This window comes from Silurus meridionalis, chromosome 12 (assembly GCF_014805685.1).
Source record: "Silurus meridionalis isolate SWU-2019-XX chromosome 12, ASM1480568v1, whole genome shotgun sequence".
NCBI classification, from domain to species: Eukaryota; Metazoa; Chordata; class Actinopteri; order Siluriformes; family Siluridae; genus Silurus; species Silurus meridionalis.
Window position 1 is genome coordinate 4,084,099 of NC_060895.1, and position 15,457 is coordinate 4,099,555.

Genomic DNA, 15,457 nt, shown 5'->3' on the forward strand with positions numbered 1-15,457 from the left:
AGAGAGAGAGAGAGAGAGAAAGAGTGTCATTCTTTTCATTCAGCCTGCACGCTTTTGTGAGATCTTTCTATCTGTCCAGAGACTGAAGAACATTTCGAGGAACCTATTTGTTTTTCTGTAAAGAATAAAAAAATTCCATGTCCGTAAGGTTCGCTGATACACCTGATTGGAACATCCATATTAGTTATTCCCAGTTTCCAGTAAGTTCCACACATCTCAGAAGGTTTTTTAGTAGATTTCCTGATGATAGATGTTCCATTGGGGTTTGAAGTCAAGGCTCGGTGATGGACGCTTGTCTTTATAGAGCTCGTTTTTGTGTTCGGAGACATCGTCCTGCTGAAACTGGTTTGGATCTCCAGTTCGAGTGAAGCGAAAATTGTGTATGTGGGATCTTCTGACTCTGATTCTAATTCTGATGAAGGTCAGGTGGTCGGAAATGTTTGATTTGTAATGTTCATGTCCTGGGATAAACAATGGCAGTACCTCAGCATCAAGTCATGTCTTGGTGTGTTGTATATTTTTGAAGCACTTTTCCCATAGGAGCAAAAGTACTGGGACAAAACCTGGGATCCTGCTACAGCTGGTACTGGGATTCCACTATGTTGTTAACACTCATGTACTTTTGATATGATCCAGGCTCTAAAATAATCCTTTCTCGTCACCTTTTTTGTTGTTGGAATGGAAACCTCAACGGTGCACCATCAGCACCTTATTCAATGTGTACAGTGTTTTGGTTGACGATGACCAGGACACTAACGTGCTTCTTCCTTATATGTTCTCCACAAAGTTGGACACCACAATTGTCCAGAATGTCTTTGGAGAACCAAGAACTTAGAAGTCAAAATTGTTTCATCATCACAATGTTCCACAAAATCGCCTCTATTAAGACATTTTCAGTGCATTTAGATCGGGCTCAACATCGACTCAGCCCCGAACGTCCTCACCTGACCTTAGTACCTGTTTTAACTGACACTCTTTTTACTGAATAAACACTAATCCTGTCAGCCATGCTCTAAAATCGAGTGGAAAGCTTTCCCAGAAGAGCGAAGCTTATTATAAGAGCAAGGGGCGAGACTACATCTGGGAAGGGGTCCAGACTAAAATCCAGATTCAACCTGCTTATAAACTCTAGGTTACTAAAAGATCTATAACTTTAGACTTTATAAATGATCATCTCCTGTTTATTTACTGGAAATGCAGACTATTTATTTTAAATAAGAAACCAATGAAGGCTTGTGTTAATGAAGGTTGGATGTTGAAGCCCAAGTTTCACCAAGCCACCACTAGTGGGCGCGTGAGCAAGTCCCATAACCTTCCTTGCTCCAGGGGGTGCTGTTTCATGGCTGACTCTCGCATACTTGTTTAAAATCAGCCCTTGGGTGATCGGGTCAAAAAATTTGCCCTTCCTTTCTTGAAAAGGGTCCAGTTAGTATAATAGATCTGGTTGTTTCCAAACAACGAGATGAACCGGTTCCTGAGTGGTTGTCCGATGATGCGTTAACACGCGTCTCCCCCAAAAATTGGCAGCATTTCATAGGGACTTTGCACTCGATTGCTGTCCTTAATCTGTTTCCTTCTTTGTTGTAGCAGTATATTTTCCTAAAGGGTCCTGGCTTCCGTTATACCCCCCGACTCACATCATTTTATCTGAAGCAGTTGACTCTAAGAGTTCTTCTGCCTTTGCATCAGTGATATGATGAATAGGATTTCTATATTCTGCAACTCCGTGAAAGGGCATCAAGTGCTCTCTAGCCCGTTACCCGTCCTTTTCATTTATCCCTTCCCCCTCCCTTCCCTTATTTGTTTGTGTAACCTCATCTGGAGATGCTGATGGGCCGTCCAATCCATCAGTCGTTTTCATTTCCAGTCTGATATTCTTTGTCTTCAGAACGAAGCGAGATAGAAAGAAAGTGCGGGGGGATGTATTTTTAGCTCGATGACCTATTTCTCTAAAGCTACCTACCTATCTGGCTGTCATTCATTGCGCCGGTGTTAAAGGTACCTCGTGGAGAACCTTCCTCGTCAGTAGGCCACACACGCTGGCGACTTGAGTTCCTCGACGGCAGCGGATGTGTTGCTGAAAGTTGCCGATTCTCTTAAAAAGGATCGTGTAAAGGGTACGGGGGCACAACATTCACTGGATGCTAAGGTACAGAGGGAGGGGAGAAACGTCATGTTGGAATTCATGGTGGTCCAGTGTAACTCGGTGGGTATGTTTGAAACCTGATCCAACCAAATCGAATATCTAATATTAATCAGTAGCTACTTAATGATTTGTTAGAGATGCATCACATATCACAAGGGTGAAAATAATGGTTCCTCGGTTTAGAGGGAAGGTATTAGCTAAGTGCTTAAGACATTGGACTTTGGATCCGAAAGGTCATGATTTCAAATCCTGACCACTCCAAACTGCCACATCAGGGCCCCTGAGCAAGGCCCCGAACCTGGCATAGTTGTGTGTGCCAAATGTAAATGTAAAAAATGTATGGGAAGCGATTCCGCTTCCAGACACAAACCTTTTTGTAATTTTGCATTATTTGGATTTTGACTGGACAATGTCTCCTCCAGCAGCAAAAAACATGTAGAAGTATAAAGAATCCAGCATTTACTACATGTCACCCATCAGCAAATCGGGCTGGAAATGATCAGCACAAATGGAGATCAAATCTGTTTCATCACTGGAGTGCCTCTAATAGATCGATGCACCTACACTCTGGTCTAGAAAGAAATCAGCCTCAGCCTAATACCAATGCCTAAAATTTCTGTTTTTAAATGTCTAAAAGAATCCATGGTAAGACATACCAAAAAAGATGCACGTGCAGACGTGTATAACATAATGATCTAATTTCTGTGGACTTTTTTTTACATGCATCTACATCTATTCAATTCAATTCATTTTTATTTGTATTGCGCTTTTACCAATAAACATTGTCTCAAAGCAGCTTTACACAGATAATGTGGTGATTAAAAGTGAATATGTTCTTTATAAGTGTAAGTTTGTCCCTGATGAGCAGCCCATGGCAAATGTGGTGAGGAAAAACTCCCCGAGACGGCATAAGGAAGAAACCTTGAGAGGAACCAGACTCAAGAGGGAAACCATCCTCATCTGGGTTGCACCGACTGTCCATTTATTACAGATAAACGATGTTGCGGGGTACAGTGATGGTGATCAGAAACAAATTGTAGTCCTGAGTCAATGTAGCAGACTGTTGACATTAACTACAGTCCAAATCCATCCTCAAAGCTCCCGTTCTTACTCTGGAATTTCATGGAACCACCCAAGGCGTTGATATATTTTATATATATATATATATATATATAAAATAAAAAAATACAGTAAATATATTTATTCAGCGCAATTTAACAGCTGCTCCTGTTCGTTCAGCAGCAGCCTCAAAACAATATGCTCCTCATTATGTACTTGCACGGCATATTTTCACTATCATGGTGAACTGATCGTGTGTGTTACAGCGAGGTATGGTGTGTGTACGTGTATTAGTCTGAATCAGAGCTGTACAGCAATGCAGAGCACCGTGTGCAGGTCCATTCGAAGATTTATGGCTTCTCCACTTTGGCTGTTATTAGGTGGATGGACCCTCTCCCCAGGCCTTCATTATTAAAGTGCCGAAGGAAGAAATATTCATCTCGCCTCTGACGAAGCAGTCCCACCAGCCATTTTCACGGGGGATCAGTAAGCATGGCCTTCTAAAAGAGGCCAGAAATGGCTGGGGAAAGACTGAGATTTGCCAGAATGAAACAAAGACATGAGGAAAGCGGCCTGAATGCCGGCCTGAGGAGCAAAATGATCTGAAGGCTGATGGGACATGCTAAAACTCAAGATATAGTATAGTAGTATATAAGTATAGTAGTATAGTTCTGAAACTTTGCCTCAGTTTAAAGCGTTAATGTTGTGTTAAGCAATTTATTGGTGCTGTTAAGTATTTTTATTCTGGAATTATTCATTTTTTCCAATAAAATTGCCAATAGATCCTTTGGATGCTTATTACAAGAAGCTTTAGTATGTATTACTTACTGTAACAAATAGAAACCAATTACAGACCCCTTGCCTATTCTATATGGACCTCTGAGGTGGCCTGGACCCCACTTTGAGAACCAGGGTATAGCAGACAATGAATATAATTACAGTATAACCTCACTGTGTGATGACAGCTGAAATGGTTGTTAAACCCATTTGTACTCCGTCCACATTTCCACTTGTTCAACAAGCCACCATGAAGACAATTGTTTGATCAGACACATTAATTCTGCTCTGGCTGGTAAGCAAGGACAAAGGTTTGTAGACATCTGAGGATAAGATTATTATGTGATTTTCGAAAATCCCATTCAACATATTGTCCCCATTTGTTGTTCACTCTTCTGAGAAGATGTTCCACTACATTTTGGAGTGTTTTTGTCATGTTTTGTTCTCTCAGCCACTATTGTGTTGGTAAAATCAGGTGGGTGAGGTGAGGAGCCCCGGGTGCCGTCAGCATTCCAATTCATTTCAAACGTATTCAATAGGGTGGAGGTCAAAGCTCTATAGCAGGCCATTTAAGATCTTCCACTCCAACTAATGTAAACCATATCTTCATGGAGCTGGCATTTGTGCACAGGAGCATTGTTTTGCTGAAGCAGTTTAGCATTCATCATTCAGAGGTACATCCTGTACAATTGTGTGTAACAGTTTGGGAAAGAACCACATATAGCTGGAAAGGTCAGGTGTCCCAATACTTTTGTATATAAAAAGTAAGTACACCCCTCACATTTCAGCTACTATTTTAGGGTAATTTTCTTAAGGGACAATACTATAGAAATTAAACCTGGATATATTTTAGAGGAGTCAATGTGCAGCTTGTATAGCAGTACAGATTTACTGTCCTCTAAACATAACTCAACATACAGCCATTACTGGCTCAAAAACTGGCGACAAAAGTGAGTACACCCTAAGTAAACATGTCAAAACTGTGTCCAAAGTGTCAGTATGTTGTGTGAGCACCATTGTTATGTAGCACTGCCCTAATCCTCCTGGGCATGGAATTCACCGGAGCTGTACAGGTTGTTGCTGGGATCCTCTTCCACTCCTCCATAATGACATCACTCAGCTGCTGGATGTTAGACACATGGCGCTTCTCCACCTTCCACTTGAGGATCCCCACAGGTGCTTAATAAAGTTCTGGTCTGGAGATATACTTGGCCACTCCATTACCTTCACCTTTAGCTACCTCAGCAAGGCAGTTGTCATCTTGGCGGCGTGTTTTGGGACGTTAATCATGTTGGAAAACTGCCATTCGACCCAGTTTCTAAAAGGAGCGCATCATGTTCTGCTTCAGAATGTCACAGTACATGTTTAAACCATTTCCCTCAATGAACCGCAGCACCAGCAGCACTCATGCAGCCCCAGACCATTGTGCCACCACTACCACGCTTGTCAGTAGACAAGACACAATTTTTTTGGTGCTCCTCACCAGGGTGTCACCACACATGCTGGACACCATCTAAGCCAAACAGGTTTATCTTAGTCTCATCAGACCAAAGGACTTGGATCCAGTAATTCATGCTCTTGGACGGGTCGTCTTCAGTAAACTGTTTGCAGGCTTTCTTGTGAGCTCCTTCTGGGACGACGGCCTGCAAACCGATTTGTTACAGTGTGTGGCGTATGGTGTGAGCACTAACAAGCGGATCCTCTGCTTTTGCAGCCTCTAAAGCAATGCTGGCAGCACTCATGTGTAAGTTTTTTTAAACCATCTTCTGCACCTGACACACAGCACAAGGATCAACTTCTTTGATGGACCCTTGCGAGGTCTGTTCTGAGTGGAACCCATCTTGGGAAACCTCTGTATGACCCCAGCCACTGTAGTGTAACTCAGTTTCACAGTGTAACCAATCTTCTTACAGCCTCGGCCATCTTTGTGGAGATTCTCAAAACCTTAGTGAGTCTTTACCATGAGGTCCATGTTGAACATCCAGAGAATTGTTCTCAAAGCAGCAAATTTTAACTGCTCTAAAACAAGATACATAAATTTGTATGGTCCTGTCAAGCAGACAAAAACATGAACATGACGAATAGGACTTTGCATGGTAACATGACAAACAGCTGTATTCACTTAGTGTGTACTCATTTTTGTTGCCAGATATTTTGACAATAATGGCTGTATGTTGACTAGGATGGGTTCCCCTTTTGAGTCTGGTTCCTCTCAAGGTTTCTTCCTCATAACATCTAAGGGAGTTTTTCCTTGCCACAGTCGCCATGGCTGCTCATCAGGGATAAATACACACCATTCACCTTGACTGTTGATTTCTGTAAAGCTGCTTTGAGACAAAGTCTGTTGTGAAGTCTATATAAATAAACTTGACTTGACTACTAATACTTAGTATTGTCCCTTGAGAAGATATACTAAAATGGGAGCAGAAATGTGAGGGGTGTACTTACTTTTGTGAGATATTGTTTATTTAAAAAATATGTAAAACTAGTGTAAAGAATCCAATTGGTAATAATAAAAAGAAAATCCAGTTAAATGAATAAGTGAAATTTGTGAACAGGGTTTGTAATTGTTCTAACAAAACATAAAAGTGTATTAAAACTACGTATATCGCCGTACTACAATACTAACATGCATGCGCCTGTCGTTTATCACAATATCGAAATTATGTTGTCATAAAGCACAACCCTTTAAAGAATTTGATTTCGATGTGGAAGGCAGGATGTTCTGACAGCTGGTATCTAATCACAAACTCAAAATCGCACTTAGCTAGTGAGGTTTTAGCACATTTAGGCAGACCGACTGTTTTCTACCACCCTATTTGTTAAACTGGCTTCGTACACCACATGATATTTTTCAAGAAAGCTTAAAAAAAAAGTTTTCCAAGATGTCTGATGTGTTGCAAGTCTCAAAGTATATGGACATTGGGAGTTGGAGCTAAGGGAGTTTTAAATGAGCACAAACCTCTACAAACTCACTCCAAAATGAGTGTGTGTGGAACATCTTCCCAGAAGAGTGAAGTGTTCACAAACTTTTGTCTGTAATGTGTAATTCAGTCCTGTGTTGTCTGTTCTGTTGCCTGTCTGTAGCCAATCAACAATGAGCATTTGATGTCCAATAATCTCCCACCCCTTTTTCTCTCTCAAGTCCATATTCACGCATATTCATGTTTTTGCACGTTCAGCCTGCTGTAGCGTAGAGAACAAGATCTCAAAGTTTTGGCACCCTGATGTATAATCAACAGTTATATAGTGTTCCAGAGTTTTTTAAAATGTATCCCAAAATTTGTAAATTCTTTATAAAAAGAAAACAAATAAAAGGTAATAACTGAACAGTTTCGGGTTCATAGCTTCAATAATACGGTACTAATACGGTATACGCACGTGTTTTTCTTTTGTTTTTGTTTTTTTCATATCGGCTTTAAAACGGGCAGGCATTCTGATCGCCGTCTAAAAACAACCAGCCGCCATTATTATTTTTTTTTTTAATGTAAATTTTATAGCGCAATTAACAAACGACGCTGTCACGGAGCGGCTTTAAGGAAATCGTGCCGCAGATCGATGTCCTTAATGAGAAAGCTGGAGGCGAAAAACCTTTTTTTCCAGGAATACAAATTCCGCAAATCCTGTACGCAAGTGCACAAGTGTACATTGTGTTGTGTTGTGTACACGTTTGCTTTTTTAATATAGTCTACACTGATGATATAATAGCGACTGAAGAAGACTTGGATAGAAGAATTGAAGGATGGAAGCTCTATGCACTGTGTGTGTGTGTGTGTGTGTGTGTGTGTGTGTGTGTGTGTGTGTGTGTGTGTGTGGGCATGCTTTAATATCTTAGTGGGGACCGAAAGGCTTCCGAAATACTATACACAGCACTATAGACAGTATTATATTAATATGAAATCCATAGAGGTGCGCTCACTGCATTGGAAAAAAAAAGAAGAGAGAAATGGAAAAGAAATGAAATGAGCTGATTTGGCTGGGGATCCAATGAGAGGGAGGGGTAGAGGTGATGGGCGAAGAATAGAGGGAGTGTATGAGAATTGCAAAGGGCAGTCTCCAGTTATAGATGGGGGATGGGGGTGCAGTGTGCCCTTCTGACTGCTAGCAGTGTTATAGAAAAGCTCAGGAGGCCATCAGCATTTACTAAAACCGCAGCTAGACTGAACACACTCACTCGGGGTTGCCATCGCCGGCTGCGGATTTTAGTGAACGGGCGGTTTTAATCCGGTCAGGTTTTACAGTCGAGCAGTGAAATTCGTACTCGAATGCCGAACCTCTTTATAGAACGAAACATTAAATATTTAAATGCATATTGAGTGGTGAGTGCCACAGACTCTATGAAGTTTTTTTGCACTCTTCAAGTGAAAATCCGGAAAATAAGGAGCTTACAAGGACAGTGAAGTGCAGCTACAGTGTTAATATCCTTCTATTGGCTCGAAATGACCCAGTACATCATTGTTCTTCCTCGCGAACTGCTTCTCGTGCAACGTCGCATTAGGGAAAAGCGCTGTATGAAAGCATGCTCTTCTACATACATGAAATCACACAGGTGCATATCTGCATCAGTAGATTTCTAGTTTTATAATAATGTTTCTATTCTTATTGCAAATTCTACTTTTGTACAGTTGTATTCCTTTTTATTTTTTACACCATTTTATGTTTAAACCATTTTACTGCATGGTTATGTAGGTAACAAATCAAACTGACAATGGAAGAGTAGTCCTGTATGCCATCCTTCCAACCACCCCCCCATCACCACCACCACCACCGACACCCCACTGACCCACCCAAGGCAATGTGAACTATAGTGCAGAAAAACGCAGCAGAAACGAATCAGGAGATTCCCAAAGCAGGTGAAATACATGAAGTGTTTGTGTTTAAAACATGGGTTATGGTGCTAATAACTTGCTTTAGAATAAAATAAATCAGTATTAGCTAGGGGTGTAACGGTACACAAAATTCATGGTTCGGTGCGTACCTCTGTTTTTTAAGATAAGATATATCTTTATTTGTCCCACAGTGGGGAAATTTCTGTGTTACAGCAGCAAAGAAAAAAAAATGTGCAAATATATATAACAAATTGTAGAAACATAATACAGTATATACAACACAATGTATAAATACAAAAGAAGAAAATCCACGAATAGGAAACACTATCAAACATATGTAAATTATTATTGCACATTTATTGCATAAAAAATTTTATTGCACAGTTAAACACAATAACAGTGTGTATTTTGGTGACTGGTTCACTAGGAGCAGCTCTGATTGTAAAGTCAAATAGCATCAGGGAAAAAAGACCATCAGTGTCTCTCCTTCAGACACTTAGGATGTAACAGTCTGTCACTGAAGAAGCTGCTCAGAGATGAAACTCTTCCATACAGGGGGTGAGAGTTGTTCTCCAGCAATGATGATAGTTTAGCTACCATCCTCCTTTCTCCCACCTCCTATACAGTGTCCAGGGGAATCCCTAGGACTGAGCTGGCCTTCCTGATCAACTTGTCCAGCCTCTTACTGTCTGCAGTAGAGATGCTGGTGCACCACAATAGAATATGGCTGAGGCCACCACAGAGTCAAAAAAGGTCTTCAGTATCTCTCCCTGCACTCCAAAAGACCTTAGTCTCCTCAGCAGAAAGAGTCTGCTCTGTCCTTTCTTATAAATTGCCTCAGTATTATCTGTCCAGTCCAGTTTGCTGTTCAGATGAACACCCAGGTATTTGTAAGAGTCCACTCTCACAATGTCCTTCCCCTGAATGTTCATTGGTAATAGATTATTTGTTTTCCCAGCATTTATCTGGAGGCAGCTCCGTTGGCACCAATCACACAAAGTTCTGGATCAGCCCTCTGTACTCATTATCTGTGATCAGACCGACGATGGCAGGGTCATCAGAGAACTTCTGCAGGTGACAGGTTGCTGAGCTGAACATGAAGTCTGCAGTGTAGACGGTGAAGAGGAATGGGGCTAGAACCGTTCCCTGAGGGGCTCCAGTGTTGCAGACAATCATGCCAGACTCACATATTGTGGTCGATCTGTGAGGTAGTCCAATATCCAGTTAGACAGATGATGGTCCACTCCCATGTACACCATCTTATCCCTCAGGAGCGCAGGTTGGATGCTGTTAAAAGCACTAGAACAGTCAGAAAACATGACTCTTACTGTGCTCCCGGCCTTTTCCAGCCCGATTTAGGAGGAAGATGATAGCGTCTTCCACTCCAATGCCAGGTTGGTAGGCAAACTGAAGTGGATCCATTGATGGACTCACCAGAGGTCAGAGATGAGTAAGCACCAGTCTTTCCAATTTCAAGTTATGGTTCGGGTAAATTTTGGTACAGTCAGGGGGTAAAAGTCGGATATGCAAAACATAAAATTGTTTTTCGTTTCTTATTAACGTTGCACTGTAAACTGTAACATTGCAACATTAAACATTATTTTCACATTTTGAAAGTAAATTTTCTCCTGATCTGGAACTTGAAACACTAGATTGGAGTGATTGTGTCCCAAACTGGAGTCGAAACTCCACATATCTAAAATAAATTTTAAAAAGAGAGAAAAAGGAGACAACAACCCTTTTAACAAAGAAATTACACAAGTAAAGTTAAGTTTAAGGAAAAAAAAAAAAAAAACACAGTAATTGAGTGAAAGTCTCAAACTGGAGTAAAAAGAAGGTAGAAACGCAGAAATGTGGAATGATGAGGTTTCTGAAACAGTAATATATATATATATATATATATATATATATATATATATATATATATATATAGTTTTTATAGAAGGCGGGAAATAGTTAATCTACCAATAACTGCAGTCACGTCAAAATTAAGATATTTATTAAATCAAGATTGATTGAAATATAAAAATAGTTGATTTTTAAAAATAGAAAATATCTTATAAAATCTCCACATTTTTTTATCCAAATCTTGCTGAGGCAGTATTTTATATATATATATATATATATATATAAAACTGTATATATATATATATATATATATATATATATATATATATATATATATATATATATATATATATATATATACTGCATCAAATCAGGTAATAATGAAAGTAATTTGATCAGGTTGGATCTATCACATTGTTTTGAAACAATAATAGTTATTTTATAGCATTTTAAATATATCGTATTTGGATTGTTTGCTTCTATTCAAAGAAGAGCCTGAATTTCATTCCAGTGCATTTACATGTATGCATTTGGCGGATCCACATCCAACAGCAGAGATGCAGATAAGCACAACACAAGGAGTGTATTAATGTTAAATAGTCATAATGCGTAAATTCTACATGAACATCTACGTGACACAAGTTTCACATAGTAACAAATTCCATAACACAAAATTAGGGATCTCATATATTATGTTGTAATTTAATATATCATGAATGCTGTTACACAATATTTAAAAGTATATGTTTTTTACATATATATGGAAATATTACAAAGTAAGTTTAAAAAACATGGTTTTCACGTTCGTACATATAATTTATTATATATTATATATAATATATAATATATATATATTATACACTACAAGGCTCTTCTCTGTTCTGGCACCGAAGTGGTGAAATGAACTTCGTCTAGAGGTCCAAACAGCGGAGTCCCTGGCTATTTTTATGCGACCTCTTCCTGAAACACTTAAATTAGCACTTTCCAAGTTTGCTTTGTAAAAATCAAGAGTTATAATCTGATTTACATTGTTTGTAATCTATCGTACCAGTGTAGATTTATTCATTGCTAGAGACTCAAAGCTCTTTTGTGCGTCGGTCTGGACATCTGCCAAATGCTGCAAATGTAAATGTAAACGTAAATATTTGTCTCAAGCAACCAATAGAACTACAAATATGTTCATAAATGTTTACATATATAATGTACATATATATGTATGTATGTATGTATGTATGTATGTATGTATATATGTTCATATTTGGCCATATATTAGATTTCTGTATTGGTTTTATATTTATTTATTACTGTTTTAAATAAAAAGGGTCAAACAGAAATAGGCGCTGCATGAAAAATAGCATTTGGCAGCCCTAATAATAACAACAAAACAGTGACACTGCGCTCAAAGTGAGAGGTGGAGACTAAACAAACTTGCAGTCCGCCGGAACTATGTTCCGCATGTAAAAAGGGTTGCATTCGGTACACGTGTGTACACACTGTTATGCTACTAGCGTCAGCATATATTTGTTTGTATTACTGTTTAATACTGAATATTTCTCAGGTATCGTTATTCCGAAAACATGGCGGTGGGTGGAATGACCATACTAAATTGCCCCCAGAAACGAGTGTGATTGACACACCACATACACAGGGTTGCCTGAATATGCTCCAAATCCATCGTGACCCTAATGGGTTACTGATGATAAATAAATGAATGACAAATTGAATGAATGAATAAAACAACATGAGCACTGAAAATACCATTGCAGCAGAAACGTGATGAACATGGGAAGTCCTGGAAGTGTATTATTATTATTATTATTATTATTATTATTATTATTATTATTATTAATTATTATTATTATCATTTTTTCAGTTTTGTATGACCTCTGTTTTGTTCTGCCTGTACAGTATGTCTCACCATGACTCCATTTACGCAGATATTTCGATCACATTATGGCCATTTTTATGAATAATTATATCCCGGTCTTATTGTTAACTGATATATATCTCATAGCTGTTTTTATTTATTTATTTTAATTTTTTTATTGTCCTTTTGCGATCAGCACTGTTCATCAGAGTGAAGAATTGTCTCTTCCAGTGATTCATCACCTCTAGAGGGAGCCCTCGAATTCTATTAGGAAGAGAAAAAAAAACACAAAAAAAACATGTTAATTGAGACTAATTGCTGGTGAGGTGTTTGGCGTCAGACAGTTTATTAGAGCCTTGTATCATTGTTCATCTTCCGCTGCACTATCACCTGTCCTCTTCAATAGCAGAGATGTATTCAAGTTGATGAGACTGGTAGTGTGGGCATCTTTCTTTCTCTGTGTGTCTCTCAGTGTGTATGTGTGTGTGGTGTGTAGACGGTCCAGGCCTTGTAAGACCTCAGTTTTGATGCTCCTGAATATTTGACCACCAACTTCTGATTTTAGCCAAACTCCACCCCTTATTTTGCTTCATGTTGAATTTTTCAGAACCTCCCTTTGTTTATCCTTGTTTTGTCCTGACGTGTGGGGCTTAGTAACATTTGTGTACATTGTTTGAAAGTTCGCATTCAGATGTGAGATGACGATCAGGCTGAAGAATAATAATAATATAGTTAATTGTATGTTGTACTGTTGAAGGTCTAGGATTTAAACTTTAATAGTGTATAGTAGCCTTGCTGTCTTTTTCCTCCAGATTCCCAGTTTTCTTCTCACACCTAAAAAAAAAACTAGCATATAAATTGCCTATTACTCATGCTGTAATCGAGTGCTGATGGTATCATGATCCAGAAGAAGTCTATCCAGAGTGTAAGGGGAATATACATCGAAAAATGAATCGCCTTTCCATAACCTCTCCCTTAAATACACTCCCGCTAATTTTAGAACCGAGTCTGTATATTTAACACACTAGCGTTTTCCCAACCGGATCATTTACAGCAATTCATATGCAGATCACTTCACATATATACCCTGAATGTAAGATCACGAGATTGGGTTAAAGGTTACGTTAAAGGTGTGGTTTTTTCCTGTAGTTTTTTTTTTTCCTCATTCAGCAAATCAGCCCCGCCTCGCTTTCCCAGCAGCCTTAAAATGTTCAGAGTGACCTGATCTAAGGAATCATATCTGAAACCGAATTCGTGAGGTAAATTACCTCAGACGTATGAATACGTATTCTGTAGATATGTCCTGCTTCTGTTTCGCGCTACCCTGGCCTATTTTACCCTGGCTTTTCCATTAGACTGTTCTCCATCATCCCCTGGAAAAGAGCTTTCAAGGGCGCACGGGTATGGTGTAATGTAATGAGATTGTGCGGAGAAGCATCCAAACTGAGAGCGGCCATTTTCTACAGCTGTCAAAGTATTATTGAGAGCCGACTTGTGCCGATTGCGCTCTGAGTGCTGGAATGGAGGAGGGCAGGAGCGATGGGGTTTCGATTCAGATTGGGATGGGGGAGAAGAGCGAGCGGCTTAGGGAGGAGCTTTAGCACTCCATTTTTGGGGGTTTTGGCGTGTGGATGTGTGCTTTCAACTTGCACATCACATAGTCGCGAAAAAGGCTTTTGTGTTTCGTGTGCGATAAGGGCTGAGAGATAAGACTGGAAGCTTGCTATCCATAATCAAAACACTTCATTTAAACATCGATCAGCAGCGACGACCAGTTATGAACGCTTTTGATGTTTCGCAGACTTTTCATTTTCGTTCATGTGCCGTAGATGTCCTTCGGTGAAACTGCTGTTGTTTTATGTTTTCTGAAGCCGAGAGACACTACAGGTAGAAATGACCGTTTCGGAAATAAATCGCATTTAGAACATGAAATAAAGTAACATAAAAATTCAAATTCAACAGAATCATTGAAATCTAGGGTGCATCAAATTATCTGAAAGGCAGCACTGTTCATGGAAACCGTCTATACCACATCACTGAAAAGCTTTTTTCCTATGCACTCTTACACTTTATGTACATTACTGCTCTGTCATATACTCTGTATATTGTGATTTATTTAATCTGTATTGTCTTGTATAGTCTGTATTGTCTCGTATAGTCTGTATTGTCTTGTATAGTCTGTATTGTCTCGTATAGTCTGTATTGTCTTGTGTTGTCTGTCTACAGTTCAATGTATATTATTTATGTCTGTGTTTTTGCGAGTCCAAATTCCTTGGCCAATAAACCTAATTCTGATTCTGCATCTGAATAAAACTGAGGCCAATCGATTAGCATCTCCATGCATAGTCAATGATGCAATACATGGAAGATCAATACTACCTGTATTCTATGTGACTCTTAAAACACACCTCGGTTTTCGCAGTGTCGCGATACGTCATATTCACGTAGCAGCACCTGTGCGGAGCAAACGCGCTCCAGAAACGGTTTAGCGACGAGAAATCGAGCTACATATCGAATATCGGTCACTTTCCAAATAATTAAAAGATGCGTCTAATAATAATTATATAAATCTTTTTTTTTTACCGATGCAACTATGTAAAAAATATCGATCACAACGTTAACTTTCGGTGAATCTTACAATCCGTTACAATGTATACAGTATGTTATCCTGGGCACATATTGACAGTTTCCTTTATTTACCATCATATTTGTAAAACAATTTTATTTAAATCTGCATTTCCATATTCAGAACCAAAAGTACAATGTATGGACGAAAGTTTGTTGACATCTGACCATAAGATTGGTATGTACTTTTAAAAAAAATACCATTTTATATTTACTTCCATTTGCTATTATAATATTCTCCACTTTTCTGAGAAGATGTTCCACTGGATAGTAAAGTCAGATAGTGATGGAAGGTAAGGAGGCTGC

General features: G+C 39.1%; 1 protein-coding gene across 3 annotated transcripts in view; it reads left to right on the forward strand.

Annotated features, from left to right (window-relative positions):
- dpf1 (D4, zinc and double PHD fingers family 1) overlaps positions 1 to 15,457 on the forward strand; it is a 69,605-nt gene that overhangs the window by 842 nt on the left and 53,306 nt on the right. Inside the window, exon 2 of one of the 3 annotated variants that reach the window (XM_046863627.1) lies at positions 10,161 to 10,261. The exons of 1 other annotated variant lie outside the window; for it this stretch is intronic. In XM_046863627.1, the coding sequence (XP_046719583.1) occupies positions 10,236 to 10,261 (26 nt within the window). In that variant the 5' untranslated portion in view covers positions 10,161 to 10,235. Of the gene's footprint in view, positions 1 to 8,722; positions 8,836 to 10,160; positions 10,262 to 15,457 lie in introns of those variants that run through there. One more of the 3 variants, XM_046863628.1, reaches the window with a different exon arrangement.